Below are 17545 nucleotides of genomic sequence, written 5' to 3'. Positions count from 1 at the left end.
TACCCTGATTTTGGCAGAGATTGGGGCTCACGAAACACGAAAGTATAATTGTGCGTGCAAAGAATTCAGTCGTATGGTATTTTCCACTCAGCAGTTGCTTGGTTCATTCGCAGAAAGGGATGCCAGTTGTGAAAATGTCCCCAAGTTTCCTGGTTTCTAAATGACTGAGGACAAAAGATCACTGTGAACAAAGAAATGAAGTTCTGAAAGGTGTCAGACACCTTGCACCTTACCCACGCACACACAAACCTTTCTGTGATGCTGCACAAAAGGTCAACTATTTTCCCTGAAATTATCAAGCAATATTTGATTTTCATTTCAGAGAGAAATCTCTCTGTATTTTTCCTTTTTCGGTCTTATTCATTACACATGAGCAGAATGAATTTCTATGTAGGCTAAATCAATCGTAATACCATTTCTCATGTAAATTGCTGCATTCAATTTACGTACTGTAAGAATGATTTTACAAATGATTTACACTGTTCTGCTTGTGTTTCATGCATGAGGCCCAATGCAGTTTCCACCTCTTCTTTTCTGATTAAAGTCAACATAAAATCAAAACTGACGCAATACCATCAATGCACGTCCCAGATCATTTTGTGAACGATTCATCGGTGCATGTTATAGAAAAAGGGGGAAAAAATGACTTTGTCAATGACTTGCTCGTCCTACGAAATGACTTCCCTTTTCCACTGACATTACTTCACTGTAAAACATTTCTAACCTCTCCAAGTCAAAAATTTCTAGTGACTGGTCACATCTAAATTTTTTAATTGGCCCAAGTGCAATTCTTGTTGCAATAGTCTGTTAACATTGGCTCAATGAGAAATAATACGTCAGACTAATTGAAAAATTTAGATGTTATCAGTCACTAGAAATTTTTGACTTGGGGATGTAATTTATTTTTTTACAGTGTTGCAGCGTGGGCTACTAGATAATGTTGACCAATACACAAATAGCTATTTAGAGACAGTTGCATTCTGGTACATAACAACCAATCAATTGCCATTGAATAAAATCAAGCCCTGCTCTACATTTCTTCTAACTGAATATCCTCTTTCACTTGGAAATACATGTCACATTATGGAAGTAAAATGGGTTGAGAATGACAGTTGACATTGACTATACAGAAATTTTGATTGTTGAACCTCTACTTGTACAGTTTATTTTCTCATCTCATCTCTTTTCTAGGGGATAAATACCCTCCCATTTTCACATGTATTCTATTGCTTAGCAGAGAAGCACATGGGTATAGCATTTCCTACTTTAAAATATGACAAGAAACGTCATTTGGAATGCTTTTAACTTCTGTAATGAAGATATAGCCCTATTTCCAAAGTGAAACAAAACAAAAATAAACTTTAGTGGAAAATAGATTTGATGTTATCCATAGGAATTGACTAAATCATGAAAAGGGGCCTATTATAACAGCATTTTTCAGCATCCATGCAGCCTTGATTATGCCATCTGTAAAAGTAATTTCAGAGGCAGAGAAAAATTATCATGAAGATTAAAAAACAAACAATTTTTCTTCAGAATAACATGAAGTGATGAATTATGCACAATAAGACACAGTAGTGACGTTCATCAATCACTATTGTTGAAACGTTGCTGTTAAATACCCTCTTCAAACAAATATGCCAGCAGTTATTAATAATCTACTTTGTCTTCCTGTCCACTGTATAGTCTGGTGAATACAGCTCATTCCTTTGCTCCGCCCATTCACACTTTTAGAGAAAGGGACAGCTGCTGCTTCATCGTCTTAGCATACATGCTGACCACAGAACCACAAATACAAACAGCCCAGTGACTCCAAGCCCAAACACTCCCTAACAAACACACAGGCCGCAGTCTGTTCTTATGCTGTTTGATCATTAGGGACTGCTAGAAAAGGCTGGGGCATAACCGTGCTCCTGGGAAACAGCTGTGCCTTCCCAGAATTGATTTGCGCAATGAATCACAAAACCACACAAAGCTCTCATCTGAGTGCCAATCAATGCAACTTGTATTCCGCCATAGGGCTGCACGATATATCATTTTAGCATCGATAATGCCATGTGCGCATCTGCGATGTGCGATGACAAGTATAGGGATCGTAGTTGATCCGTACGGAACAGACACCACGGTTCAAAACATATGCGATTCTCAAATTAATTGCAAAGTTTAACCATCATAGAGCGAAAAATTATCATTTGCATGTGTCCTGTCAGTTTAAATATTCAAACGATTTCAAGCCATTTGAGCACAAGATGACACGAAAGAGAACTCAATTCAGAACGTGTGCTATAACAGTATTTCCGTACCTGAATACTATAGACATAAAGCACTGTTAATTTCATGCATCTTTGTTCTATTGTATTTATATTTGCTTGTAATTTGTTTATTTTCTATGCAGATTTACTCCCCTACAAAATCACCCCAATCATTCTAGAATGATTAAATCTTTACAATTATTTCTCTATATGTTGCTCTCCTTTTTTTGATCTTTTGTCCAGTATTATTTTGAACTGCTGCAGGTTATTATTGCTGGTGTTTACAACCCATTTTACTTCTGTACATATATTTTAAAATGAAGGGCACATTTTGGTTTTATTTATCAGGAATATCAGGATCATCTCATTCTATTCCAATGGCTTCAAAACTATTGCCATTTGCTATTATTGGTGCAATCATTATTATATTACCTTTTTTTTAATGCATTACCCACAACAGTATAATTAAATCAATGCTCAAACTCTGACAAAAGTAATACTTAAATGGTTTAGATTAGATTTATTATTTATTTGATATATTTAATTATGCTTATCTTAGCAACATATAACTTTAGTTCAATTAATGCCAAATGTAATTGCTTTGCCATTTACAAATTAAACATTTAATTTTAAAGTGTTTAAATGTTTGTGTTTAGAAATGTTAAACATTTCATATTGAAAGTTTAATGCACCCAAATAACTCAATAAAATATGATGGAAATTTATCAGACAAATGAACTGCATTAATTTTAAAACAGTAAACAGTTTGTTTATCAGCTCAGTCAGTTTCATTTATTCCATTTTGAAGAGAGATTACCAAAACAAACATTTTTCATAGGAATCACATGCACTGATTAAGTTTGCACAATAATAATAATAATAAAAACTATAACAAAAAACAAATTTAATCCATTTTAAAAGGTCTGGAAGGTTTATCAAAACCTTTAAACCTGTTTTAGACCACAGCTCTCCTGGAGTCCTATTACATTAGCCAAGTGTCTCAGACAGTTTGAGCAGTGATTCCAGAATCCAGCATCAAGAGTTTTCCAGACTCATAGGGTAAATTAGAGCAGCAAGCTGTTTGGAAAATGCAATGCATCCACTCCACTTGAGCTATGACCTTTGCATGCCATAACAATAGGCATCCATAAAAGAGGATTAGAGAGAATAGCTGGGTCACCCAACTACAGACCAAATCTTTGCATGATTCTGAATGTCTCTCGCTCTCTCTCTCTCTCTCAACAAATGGGTCCCTCCCGGCTGACCGCTGAGACTAGCTTAAGCTCAGCTCTTGCGTCCATTCGCTCTCAATAGCCAGTTTACAAAGGTCATGACCCCGAGATACTCTAGTAAGACATACATAAAAGCATCAACCTGCATTTGCTTGACAAATAAAACAACCAACATCAAAAATGCATCCGGTGTTTTAGATTAGATTGCTGCAATATAGTGCAGACTTTTTCTGGGTTTAGCTTAACTTTGATTACAGGTTCAAAGATTAAGCAAGAATGCATTGTGCCCATTGATAGTGCCATTTTTTTATTTTTTCACTGTCTGCAATGATTCACTAGCGGCCAATTCACTAAATTATTTATGCAAATCAGGTTACGGTGCCAAAATCTGTAAAGCATTGATGCACCACTGTGATTCAGATACCTGAATCAGCTCTTTAAAATGCCGTAAGTGTGCTCGTCTACACCAGCCATCTGGATGGTTATAACGCTCTTATCCATCAGTTGGTCATCGCTTGATGAATAACTGCTGCCATGATCAATAGAAAATAGATACAAACAAAAGTGAAATTGTGTTTCTGTTTTCCACAGGAGGTGGACATTAAAAAATACATTAAATCCACCACTTACATATTCATTATTTACCAATTACATTTACACGCTTTTGGATGACACTTTTATCCAAAGTGACACACCTTGAAGGCACACAATTTTTAGTGTTAATGTTTTCAGGGCCTTTGCATTGCTAATTTGCTAGTGTCAAATTTGAATTAAGCAGGATGCAGAATTGAAACTGAAATTAGTAAAACAATATTGAACTGAAATTTGAAAAAAAAAATCATGTCACGGCAAAAATTTACCTGCATGAAAAGTTTTATTTTTATCTAGAAAAGGAAGGCCTGTCAAGACAAACTTTGAAATATGTCTTGACAAAATGGTCTGAAAGTTTAAGAAGGTCTTGAACGTTTGAATGTTTTATATACCTCACAGACAGACAAACAAAACAGATATCTTTGAAATTTCACCTAAAATGTATACTTAACTAAATTAAGTATAAGCTAAAAGCCAATTTTTCCAGAATTCAGTCAATTCCACTTCCTATAATTCCAATAAAAATTCCAATTTAACTTCCTGTCGGGGATTTCATAGTTCATAGTTCATAATTTTTTTTCATAGTTGACCTGGACAGCCCTTGTCACAGATCCCAGGACAACTCCCACAGTTAAACCATGAAGAAGACAGCTCTGGATCCTACCATGTGACATCTGCAAACAATGACACAGTTACCTCAGGTAACCTCAGATTATTACCCTTCCTGCCCTCACTTACTCTAACACACACACACACACACACACACACACACACACAGTTAGCACGGTAGTGCACTTAGGCCTCTATATCTCTACAAACAGCCAACCACACCTCTCCTCTCAGTTCAAGTGCATTACTACTGAACGATGCACACCTGGTAAACCAACTGTTACTGTTAAATACAGCCAATCACAGAGCTTCAGTCTGAAGCGCTTATTCGTTTTCAATCAGGCTGATAGTGGTGTAAAACCTAGACACGGCGCTCAGTGACTGCCATGCAACCTTAATCCCACAGTTTAAATACACACTGTATTTGGATACTATAATCCAGCTGTTTCGCTCATCTGATCATCACACACATTCATTTAAACACGGAAAGCTTTCACTGAGCTCTCTTCTGTAATGTTGACAATAATGGCCAGTAGGTGTGCATTAAAAAACTAGGGATGCACAATATAGCAAATTGAGCTAAAACCAATAAAATGGAAAATAACAGTATTATTCCTCCAATAATATCCAACTGACTGAAAATACTTTGTTCAACTGATTGCTTAATATTTCAATTCACTGAAAAACATGTCGCAGTGAAGATGATTTGATCATTTAATTTTCACACTAATATTGCTACTCAAGGTGAATTATTCTGAAAAAGATAGACTAGTTCTACAGCATACTACAACCTCAGTCCAAAATCAAATATTCACCTTTCAAATAAAAGCCAGATCTATAGGAAAACCTGCTGAATTTACATTTTCCAATCATAAAACAACAGAACAATAGAAAAACAATAGCTCAGCATTTACAAGCTATATTAATAATGGATGAGTATAGGACAACCAAGCATGAGCATATGTAGCTAAGAGAAACTCAAATGCTTCAGAGTGGGGCAATGTGCAGCAATACAAAAAACGTTCAGTTCTGAAAAGTAAAAAGTACATGCTTGTTTGTTATTTAACACATTTACCTTTTCCGAGTACCAGCTTAAAGGGATATTTCACCATAAAAATGAAAATTTACTGTTCATTTACTCACCCTCAGCCCATCCAAGATGTAGGTGACTTTTTTCTTCAGTATAACAGTAAAGAAGTGAAGGGGTGGATTCCGGAATATATATCCTTTGAGTGGTTGGTAATCAAGTTATTAACCAATATTTATCCTATTAAAAATATTAAACGATTGGAATGATTTCTTCAAGCTTATGAGATTTAGGTAGTTATAGAATGACATGTATGTTCACTGGAACGTGCTCTCTCCTTGTTTTTGAGAGAAGCACACAACACGTTAAATGACCCCAGTGACTTAAATCCACCCCTACAGAAGATTTTTAGCTGAAACCGTGGTCCTTGGTGATTTATATAATGTCAACAGCTACCGTAACTTTGAGAGTAAAAAAATATATACTGAATATACCTGTACTCCTGACGATATATTGAAGTCTTATAAAACAAAACGTTCGGTGCAAGAAACATTAGACTATTTACAACATTATTACCTGTGATCCACAGCCTTTGGAAACGGTCCTGGAGCACAAACTTCCTGACACATAATGACGTATTGTACCTATTTGTTTTGCCTGTATATGTTTTTTTGACACCCAAAGTGACGGTAGCCGTTGACATTATATGAATCCGCAAGGGCCACAGCTTCAGCTAAAAATCTTCTTTACCGTTCTACTGAAGAAGAAGAAACACCTACATCTTGGAAGGCCTGAGAGTAAAATAACAGCAAATTTTCATTTCTGGGTGAACTATCCCTTTAAGAACATTAATAGCAGCCACATTATCAGATAAACTTTTGTGAGTCTGTGTGGTAGTCCTGTATGTTTGGATAGTTTTAAGCCACATTTTTTTTTTACAGTAATTACCCTAAAAGATGGAAAAGCATAGCATTTACAATAGTGTCATATGGGACTCAAGAGGACACACATGGTTGTTGTTGTTGTTTTTTTTGGCTCTTTTTTCAAAATTTTAAATAAATCTTGAGAATTTCACCCCATGGATAAATCTATTTGTCAGCCCTCATTTCCAAAATGAACATACATAACATCAGTAAAACATGTTTGAAGTCACCACAGTTTTTTAAATAACGCTATTGCATAATTAAATTATTTAACAAAAGCAGTTCAAATGCTTTGCAGTGTCACACATCCTTCTATCGACCCATTCAAGAATAATCTCCCTTACATTTTTATCATGAATACATTTTACTGGATGAATAATTGCACCCCAATATATGGTCTTATCAGAATCAATAACAATGGGAAAAGGCACCAAATTAAAGGAAAACCGGTGTTTTGACTTTGGGAAATGATGACAGAAGTGTGGAAGCTTGTGATGGGGCCTTCGGTCGTTCTGCAGGGTCTTGGATACTGGATGGCCAAAACAGAGCAGGACTCGTTGTCTTTCTCTCTGTAGGTTTAATTACATTAGCCCTGTAATTGAATTAAGCTGAGGCTTCGGCTCATTCTCTGACAGCACGGTTCTAATCCTGGGAAAATGAACTGGGTCTTCCCTCACCATCTGAATCTTTTGGTCTCAGTGCACCATGGGATAAGATCAGATCTAAATATCCCAAATCAAATTAAATCTACTTCCAAGCAGTATGAATAATTTATCAGCCCAAAAAAGGGTCAGTTACAGATCATTTTAATTATTTAAGAGTCAGAACTAAATTTCAGGCTAGTTAACTCTAATTCAGCCTAGTTTGGCTCCTCCGGTTGGAGTGAACAGGTTAAAGTGTGTGTTTTCACTTCATGTCCTCGCAAAGAAAATCCGTTAAAGAGTCGATTTGTCTGATAGACAACAGGCGCATCTCAAACAGGCCTTCAGTCAGAGCCTGAGACCATTAATTGTTCTTGTATTGACTACCTCTTCCAATAAATAAAGATACCCACAGTATTGTATACATTCACCATGGAATCAAGATAGTAAAATTCGGAGGTTTCGGTCAAATACTGTACATGCTATTTTCGCTGTCTATAAAACACAATATGATTCAAATGGTTATTCATGTAAATATGCACTACTTTAACGACAAGACGAGATGTTTTAGCTGTTGTGGAAAAAACGAATAAAGAATACCAGTCACAGCAGCAAGTTTACGGCACACTCAACTCAGAAACTCGGGCCTCAAAAGTATCTTAGAGTTTCCCAGCAGTAAATACGACTTGAGAGGGCGTTCATGTCCAATTTTCGACTAGGAAACTAGTATTTACGATAAATCTGACAGCACATGAAGGCAGCATAAGATCCGTATTTGTTCTCACATTGCCTTCACTGAAAACTGCCAACTTCATTCACAGAAAAATATGACAGTTTCAACTGTCTCAAAGTGCCACTAGCAAGTAAAACGCTCATGCCTTTTGCAAACGCTTTGTTCACCACCATTAAAATGTGGCCATTAGTCACAAAACACTCCAATAATTTTTTTCCACTTTAAAAGAGTCAAAATTGTGGATAATTTGTTGAAAAAGGCAGTTTGACCTGGTTTTGCCATTACATCACGCAGACAACTTCATGGTAGTTGAACAGAACGTTCTGATTTCATTTTACCAAGAAATGAGAGAACCGTTACAAATAGCTATTTTGGAGAAATGCTGGTGACATTATTCAGCAACTTGGTAATTCAGAAAACAATAAAACAAAGATTAACATTCAATTTATCTCTGTGCTCATAAATTGCTTTGCAAGCTCTACTACGCCGTCAATGTGAATGTCTGTAAAATCTCTAAATACCAAAATGCATCAATAGGAAAAGTTCTACACATTCCACATAAAACATGTAGAAGCTAATCAATATTTCACCTTATGCGTGACATGATATTTGGCAGAAACCAGTGCTGTGCAGATGAATTCTAATTGTCCTCAGTGCTACTGATTTCGAGACTCGTCAGTTCTCTCTCAGAAGTAAGCCGAATAATTTCTGAAGCATGCAGAAACTATTTGACTGGGGCTCTGAAAGTGCATGAACTCTTGAAGTCAGTGTTTCCCCCCAACAACAAAGAGCGAGAGGATGTCAAAACCTGCCTGACCCTTTCCTGACCTTGCACCACTCAAAAAAAACAAAAAGGTAGGATGAAGGTAAAGCGTTTTTACTTCCCCTTCTCTCTATACACCTCTCTCACTCAAGGCTTTCTTTTTCTCTCCCTCACTCTCCTCATGGTTACATTCAATTACATAACCAGCTAGCCTGCTAATCTCCATAATCCGAGTCATGCCACAACAGGGCCCCGTACAGAGCTCAAGAACAAAGCCTGCACTAAAAACTCTCATCTTGCTCCAGGACTGGTGAACAATGCTTCCTACAAGCTGTACAAAATGTAATTTCCACACTCAGACCAGGCAAAAGTACCTGTCTTCTTTTCACAGATGATGTGTCTTAAAAGAGGCTCCTTAAATTTGTCAAAACCTCATAAAAATCTAATTTAGAGTTTGTGGCTTTTTGTCCATGTGTGTTCGCTTAGATCAGATATTCCCTTAAATAACAATGTCTTTCCTCCAATACTATTTGCAACCATGGCTGTGACATAACTAATTAAAGGATATATTTAATAAAAGGATTGTTATAGTATATTTAATAAAATAATATTTAATGATATTTAATATATTTGATAAAAAAATTTTTTTACATGTATTTAAATAGCCTATATAATAAAAGTATATTTAAAAATTCTATTAATTTATTAAAAAAGGGGCAAGCCTGTCAATATGTCCCGTCCAAACTTCCTGTTTCTTTAGAAAATACTTTAACATACAACAAATAATTGCATTCAACAAACTCGAAATGCCCAAAAACCTTGAACTTTCATTATTTTCGCTTTTCATTATAAATCATTTACTTTTGCAAAAGCTTTTCATTCATAGATTCTTTCTCAACCAGTGTCATACTAAGAAAGCTTAAATAATTTATGCTTTAGAAACCGAAGATAATTACAAAACAAACAACAACTGTTGTGTAAACAAATAAAAATTATATTAAGAAGAAGAAAAAGAAGCTTGGCATTGTATTGTACCAATTTGTTGCTCAGGTCTATGCTAAATGCATAAATGTAAACGCAATGTAAATTTAGCTATGGCAGTCTACAAAAAGAACAGCGCATAACCAATTTTTAAATGCAAATGAATAATAAACCAACTAATTAAGTATTATCACTAAACTGGCTTGTTGATCAGTGCACGAGCTGCTTAGAAAAACGACTGCCCCACTTTTGCCATGTAGCAAGCCAGAGTCATATTAGGTCATAGCCAAGTGTTGACGTGTCCTCTTGCTTTCCCAGCACTGCTCTGTTTGGCTCAGATCCTAATTCATAGAGATATCTGTCTAGGCCTGTAGTGTGCAAACACACACAACCACACACATGTATATATATATATATATATATATATATATATATATATATATATATATATATATATGAGGCCTATAGCTTGCCTTCAGTTTTAGCTTTGACACCTTAGATTTTTTTTTATCTGTTATATGTGTGAGGCAGAAATAAAACGCACATGCACAGAGACACCTCACACCTGAGAAAGAGGCCAAAGAGCACGTCAAGAGAATGGACTTCAACATCTGCAACGAGACAAAGCAGAGATAAACAGAGGTTCTCTCAAAGAGGCGGTGAGATTAACTAAAAATTATTAAATTATAAAAAATAAAAATAAAAACGATAACAATTGGGATTTTAAAAAGGATTTTTATCAGATTTTACTGAAAAAAATTATTCTACATGCCTGTATGCCTGTACTCATAAGTCCTAAGTGGGGCCTGACAGCATACTGAATAATGACATATTATCACTACAGTTTTTATGGAGATACGTCACTGAAAATATCTTTTTGGCTAATATGCCATCAAGCCTTAATTGCCGGTCAGAACTTCTGCCCTCAGCTTGCCAATCCTCCTGCACACCACTAATACAATAGCTTTCTTTCTCCTTTGTCCTTCCTCGAAATGATCCCATGCAGCTACATTCTTTTCTCCAACGCAGCCCTCAGATTGTGATGAAGTGTTGCTCTGGTGTGTTTTAAAGCAGCTCCTGCCCTTTATCAAAATAACAAATTGATGTCACTGCATCCCAAAGTGCAAGAGCGAGAAATAATTTACCTATGATTTGACTTTAATATTTCTTTGTTGGAGAAGCACAAAGATTTTAACTCATATCTGGGCTGCGTGCCTAGAACATGATTTTAGGTCCAGAGAGAGTGATAGAGAGAGAGTTTCCAATGTTGCCAATGCCACAAAGTCCAGTGGGCTTTTCATACAACTTTCCCCATCTAATTCACCACATACACGTCCAAAAAAGCTCTTGGTGATACTTAACTTTCACGCAAGAATCACAAACAGATTCTCGTGTTTTGTCACTCAGGCACAATGAGAAACGTTATCTCACGAAATCAGAACTGAAGAGTTTTAGGAGCTCTCAGCGCTGAGATAAGGCGATGGTGGTTTAACACGAGAGTGTAATTGAGAACGCAAGAATGCCACAGGTTTCATTCTATTTCAAGTTCCTGCAAAACAAAATTAAATGCATCACCACAGGTCATTATTCAATTGCATGTCAGCGGAACAATGAACAATGCGTCAGAACCCCAGCGGCATACCTTATGGATTCCGTTTGCATGGCTTTCTTAATATATCAGGATCTGGATCATCCTTTTTCCTGAAGAAGGTGTCTTAACCTGCAGCTCAGAATGAGTGGGCGGACGCATGAATCAGAGCTGTCAATAAGAGAGACAGAGCATACGTGCACGTGCAGCGATAAACATTCTCATTATTGTCTTGGCTGAGAACTTGAAAGCCCATCAGGGAGGATACATCAACTCCCTGTAAAATAACACAACAGATTCTGTCATCTACCGCCCCCTCAACCCACCACACACACATATTAATTAAAATGCTCAATCTGTAAAGATAGCTCTCCTCTATCAGAATGAAATCTTTCTGATTTTAAAGAACTCCATGCTGGGAAAGGAACAAGATCTAAAAGCCCAGCTCTACGCAAGGCCACAGGGATCCTGGTCTTTGCATTCAATGCACAAAAAAAAACCAAGTCGCTTATCTTGCAGTATTGGAGAGTCTCCATTACACCACAAGATCTGCGGCATCTTCCTCCAGCTGCGGTCCAGGCACACACACTTATACACATTGAAAGAGGGTGAAAGCTTGCTCAACAACCCTTTCAAACCATTTGCAACACAGAAGATCCTCCTGATGGATTATGGTATATGAGGAATGCGTCCAGTGACATGGAAGCTTTGTGCTTCCAGTCAACATGAGGCAAACGTTCTGGAACATGAGGCATTATAGTACTATTTAATCCATTTCTCAAGACTTACAATACAAATGGGTAAGTGTGGGAAAACAAAAGAAAAACATTTCTTTAAGGGCACTTAAGTTAATGATGCTCAATAACTGTTCTCGGCCAAATATTTCTGCACCAGAAAATCCATAGAAAACATACATTTTTCCTACAATAAACACTGTCATTTCATCCAAAGGCTACCTGAACCAAAGGCACAGAGCTCTCAATGGCAATTTTGCATAAGTGACATGCAATCAAAAAGAGCTAGTCTATCCATTCATAATTCATATTCTTGCATCGTCACAAACAAGGGAATCGTATGGCGCAGAGTTCCAACAGCGGCTCTGGAGGGCAGCGGAGAGGTGTAAATCACACACAGTGAACCGCCTGCAGCACTGGTGCAAGAAGGCAAGAAAGAGACAGCCAAAAAAATCCCTCCGCATCTGTTCAGACTCAAGTAGAGTATGTTGAAGAAAGCAAAAAAAGTGCAATAATTGCAAAGAATGCAAATCTAATTATAGGTAAAACTACATTTATTGCCAATGAGCTATTTTGTATTGCCAATTAAAAAATTATAATATAATTTTTATATATTAAATATATAAAAATTATATATGATCATTTAAAATATATATTTGTCATTTATAGAATATATTATATATAGAGAGAGAGATTTTTTATTTTAAAAGGTATAGTATAAATGAAAAAAAAGCTTTTTTATAATATGACTCTTTTATATATATATATATATATATATATATATATATATATATATATATATATATATATATATATATATATATATATAAAATATAATTAAGTATTTGTTTCAGAGCAAACTATTCTGCAGAACAGATGACTTTAATCTACAATACAAAAAGAACGCACAATGCAAAGTATTCCTGAATATTGGGATATTCGGACATAACCAAAGAATGTAATCAAGTGTCATGGCTTGTGGCAAAAATCTAATCCGGCGAACAAATGTGTGACAAGAAAAACACAGGCACAGTAGTGGAGAAGCAGAGGTAGATTTAGAGATCTTTTAAATAAACAGCCCGCTGCACCCTGCCACGCCAGCACTGCTCTTCTTGATCGCCTTCCAGTTGGAAACATTTCTTAAAGCCTTCCCAGCAGAGCCGACTCTGCCAAGAGCGGAGGTTCTTCTCAAAATGACCTACTACTGTGACTTCAAACCCTAGGGCAGAAGACAAAACTCTTTCCCTGCTGGAGACAAAGCAGCGGATCTGCCAGCATCTGAACCCGTATCATACAGAAAATATAAAGAATAGATTTAAATATCTGCAGAGTTAAAAAATAAAATAATTCTTGTCAGGTAACAGCATTCTGACTGACTCGAACCATGAATTATCTCTTCCAACACAGAGGTAGGCTACTTGCGGAGCGGAATAAAACGTATTTTGTCTTTGCACGGTTGATTAAGCTATTCCAGAAGTCTGAGCTGTTTTTTGTAAGGCTCATTTAAAAAGCGAGACTCCAGAGGGTGATTCAGGCACTCGTTGGACCACATCTCATCTAGAAAACAACTAAAATAAACTTCTTTTCTGCTGCAATACACTGGCATGGATGAGAGAGCGAGGCTGCGGGCTCAGGTGGAATTCAAACACATCTTCATAGAGTAAATATTTAGGGTTGCTCACCATTCTCCCCGCAGAGGAACCTGGGTGTGATATGAAACGCAGCCAACCTTCCACAGACATCTCCAGCTCTGGCCACATGAAGTCCTCTACTCATGCCAAGAGCTCGGGCCTTTATAACTGAGGCTACTCTTTGTGCCCGACTCCCCTCCTCTCCTCTCCCCTCCCCTCCCCTAAAAATCTCCTCGATGTCCTCTAATGAATATCAGCCACTAGGATCAACACATGAAAGCTAATGCTCCCCTTAAGATTCTGACCCTTTTTTCCAAAACGCTCCCTGACACAAATAAGCAGCCGAACGTCTAAAAAAGTTGTGATAAATGCAGGCCGGATGGCAAGCGAGGAAGAGCGGGTGATCAAAACAGCTTAATTAATCTGTTAACGGGCACATTGGGAGCCGCCGCGCTGGGACGCGACCATGACTGTGCCACTCAGGGCTGTCAGACGAAAGTGGGGCATGCATTTCTGAGCCGAGCGAAAGAGCAAACACTCTCCTGACGAAAAAAAACCCTCAGGCGGGCAGGCGCGCACACACACACGCGGACTGAGAGAGGACCAGTGGATTACACCACGGGGGTGTTCTGGGGCATTTGAGAGCCCAAAAACGACACTTCAAACACAAAGTGCCCGACCATGGAAAGGGGTGGAGAACATTTCAGTGCTCATTAAATCAGATCCTGGTTAGACTGGCTTCCCATGCACATGATGAGCAAAGCTTATATACTGATATGAATTGAGAAAATAAATAACAGACCATGTGTGCATTCATTTAGAGAACAAAACGTTTATATGAATCATTGCAAGCCCAAATGGAAGAAAAAGGCTGTCCGTTATGGAATATTTTGCACGGAAATATGAAAACTAAAATGCAACGCAGAGCAAGTCTTATTATCAGCACATTTTCAGATGTATAGTATTTTGTCAGTCAGCGCAGTCAAGTGAGAGTGTCTCAGAAAGGCTCGACGCTTGGATCGGCCCTCCTCTTCTCTCCCGGGGGGGACTAATTGCGGCTCTAAAGGAATGAATCGATGAGGAATGGGGGCAGGACAGCATGTTGCCAGCTCAGGGGAATAGAGCCTCTCAGATCTCCCACTGATACTACTCTACACTGTTGGCAAATACGCTCCAAACTGGGTCTGTCCAAACTAAATACATTTGATCAGTATCTGGATTAATCATTTAAAAAATATATCGAAATAGGCTCAACACTCTTTAGTTTTAGTCATTTGCACTTAAACAATTAGCATTTCCTTCATGCTCTGAACTGTGACCTGCTGACCTTTGTTCAGCCTCACAATGACCTAAAATATGAATATAAAATAATGCAAAAGAATAAAAGCATTTAAAACGTACAAATTATTATATCTTGAATTGTAAAAGTAAAAACACACTAAAAGTAGCCTACACGTCAAACGTCTGTCAAATATTTTTATTTCTTCACCAGATCTAAAGTTTGAGGCGGATGGTGCTTACTGCAGACAGAATTGTTATAATGATAGCATACGGAACAGGTTCGGAGCTTAAAACTTTTTTTGTGAAGTGTCTGTGTGCATCGAAGGTCTGAGCGAAAGGCCCCTCTGGCTGCCAGCGGGACTGCGGTGGAGTCTGGCACACGCCTCATCTGTCCCTCTCGCTCTCTCTCTCTCAGCCCAACACACTCACTCAGACTACGGCCAGAACCTCTGTGCACACTGCGCGCTCTCCCTCGAATGCTGCAGGCTGCTACATTACATTATCCTATCAGCAACAACAAAGAGGTAGTGGACATGCCGAGCGGTTACAGAGAAAACCAAGGCCTCCACACTGCTGGCTCTCAATACGACTTACACAAACCGGATCTGTAATGTAACAGAGATTATTGCGTTCCTAAATATTTACTGCAACCTGCAGATCAAATGTGTTTTGTAAGTGTTCAGGAAGAGCAAACTATTTTTTTTAACAAGTTTTAAGATTTTACAGCTGTGCATGATAGTTTATAATTCACTATAACTACATTTAGTAAAGTTACACAACTGCTAAAGTGGACTATGGTTACTTACAGAATATAAAGAGTTTGCTAATCCAAAATACTGAAACAAGCGTCTGTCATATAGAATTAAAAACACAGTAAGCACTGAAACATAGCCCCATCTAATTAATTTAATAATAAATTCAAGCGCTGGAGGGTGAGGCGTGAAATTGTACTGTTACCTGTTTGAACACATTCACTAAGAGCTGAAAAGTACAATACATATTTGTGTGACTTAAAAGCCCAAATTCCAATTAAGGTTTCCCAAGCAGTTATTAAAATAAAGTTTGATATGAACTACGAACCGAATTATGCCACAAGATAAACTGTCAACAAAAAGTTAGACCTTTACAAAAGCAGCTGCTATTTACATATTTTCAGTGTCAAATCGACAGGTTTAATGGACTGCCATGATTATGCCTGTCAGAAAGTATGGCCGTTTTTCGAATCAAGCATATGGAACAACTTTCTTCCCGAGCAGAGATCTAAAACTTTTTTTAAACACTTTTCTCCTCACAAAATCTTTTTCTCATATACAAAGGCTAAACTGCAACAAAGTTCAAGCTGTATTACTTTAACATTTTAACTATTATTATTATTAACATGTACATTTCTAAGTGAAAAGATGGACAATGTTTTAACAGGGGAGTGGCCTTGCTAAAAAACGATCTGAAATTTAAAACAAACCGAAGCAAAATTATTCACTATTGATGCAATTTTCTCATCAAAGCCAAGGTCAAAGCGATCATCAGCTATCTAAAATCATAGTGACTCGTGTCAATATACAGTAGGCAATCTGAGACAGTTAAGTGACCTTAAAAACCTCTGCCTCAGTTCAGACTGCTGACAAAAATACTTTTAAAATACACATTTGCTTAAAATACACATTTGCTTAAAGTCTGAGCATTATCACACTGCATAAAATGCTAAACTATTGTCTGATTAATTCAGTTATAATAGGTAATATAGGGTTTAAGTACATTACAGAAAAGGGGCCGGCAAGTCAATGCTATTCTTTCCAGAATATTTCAGTTTATATCTCTTTTTAAGTGTCAGGCTTTATAAAATTGAGCAGACTAATAAAATACTTCAATAAACAACATTTTGCTATATCCTAATAATTGCAAACTTAAAAACCTCAAAAGACAAGAGCTGAAACCACAGTAATGAAGTCAGATTTGTATAGATATCCTAAATCTCTCTGTAATTATAAAATATTTTGTAACCAATAAATCCATCAAAGTTTTAATAGTCTTTAGAATATATACATTACTACATTGTCCTCTTATAAGCAAGAACTGAATAATATTAATGTATATATGAGCACATAGGCTAAGTTTATACATATTAATCCAATCTAGATAAAAATTGACAATAGTATACTCCATTATATATAAATGCATACCCAAATGTTTAACTGCAATAAAAGTTTTATTTTATCTTAACAATGATCATGTAGGCTAACTTTCCCCTCTAGTTTATGATTAAAACTAAAGCAGATGACTATGCACTCAAATGTCTACTTATAAAGCATATAAACTCCATCTTAAATACAACGATAAACAACGATTCATGTTACCTCGTCCAATTGATTTTTGACTTGGTTAAGAGTGTAAAATTCAATAATAGAAAAATTTATCAATTCAATAAACTAATACGCTCATGGGTAAACAGTTTTGTGTTGTATAAAAGAGAAGCACAGTTCTCAGCCCGCCCTTTATGAACCGAAATCTCGTCGAGCGTTCAGGAGCAATTCGTTCAGAAAGAGACAAATAAGCACTTTA

General features: G+C 36.9%; 1 protein-coding gene across 6 annotated transcripts in view; it reads right to left on the bottom strand.

Moving 5' to 3' along the window:
• Positions 1 to 17545, bottom strand: part of nfic (nuclear factor I/C) — a 123166-nt gene that overhangs the window by 82978 nt on the left and 22643 nt on the right. The window contains exon 1 of one of the 6 annotated variants that reach the window (XM_082187927.1): positions 13757 to 17535. The exons of the other annotated variants lie outside the window; for them this stretch is intronic. Coding sequence (XP_082044053.1) covers positions 13757 to 13834 — 78 coding nt within the window. The 5' untranslated portion in view covers positions 13835 to 17535. Of the gene's footprint in view, positions 1 to 13756; positions 17536 to 17545 lie in introns of those variants that run through there. 6 annotated transcript variants of the gene reach the window in all.

Source organism: Leuciscus leuciscus, assembly GCF_965113295.1.
Source record: "Leuciscus leuciscus genome assembly, chromosome: 13".
Lineage (NCBI taxonomy): Eukaryota > Metazoa > Chordata > Actinopteri > Cypriniformes > Leuciscidae > Leuciscus > Leuciscus leuciscus.
This window is presented reverse-complemented; position numbering and strand designations above follow the sequence as displayed.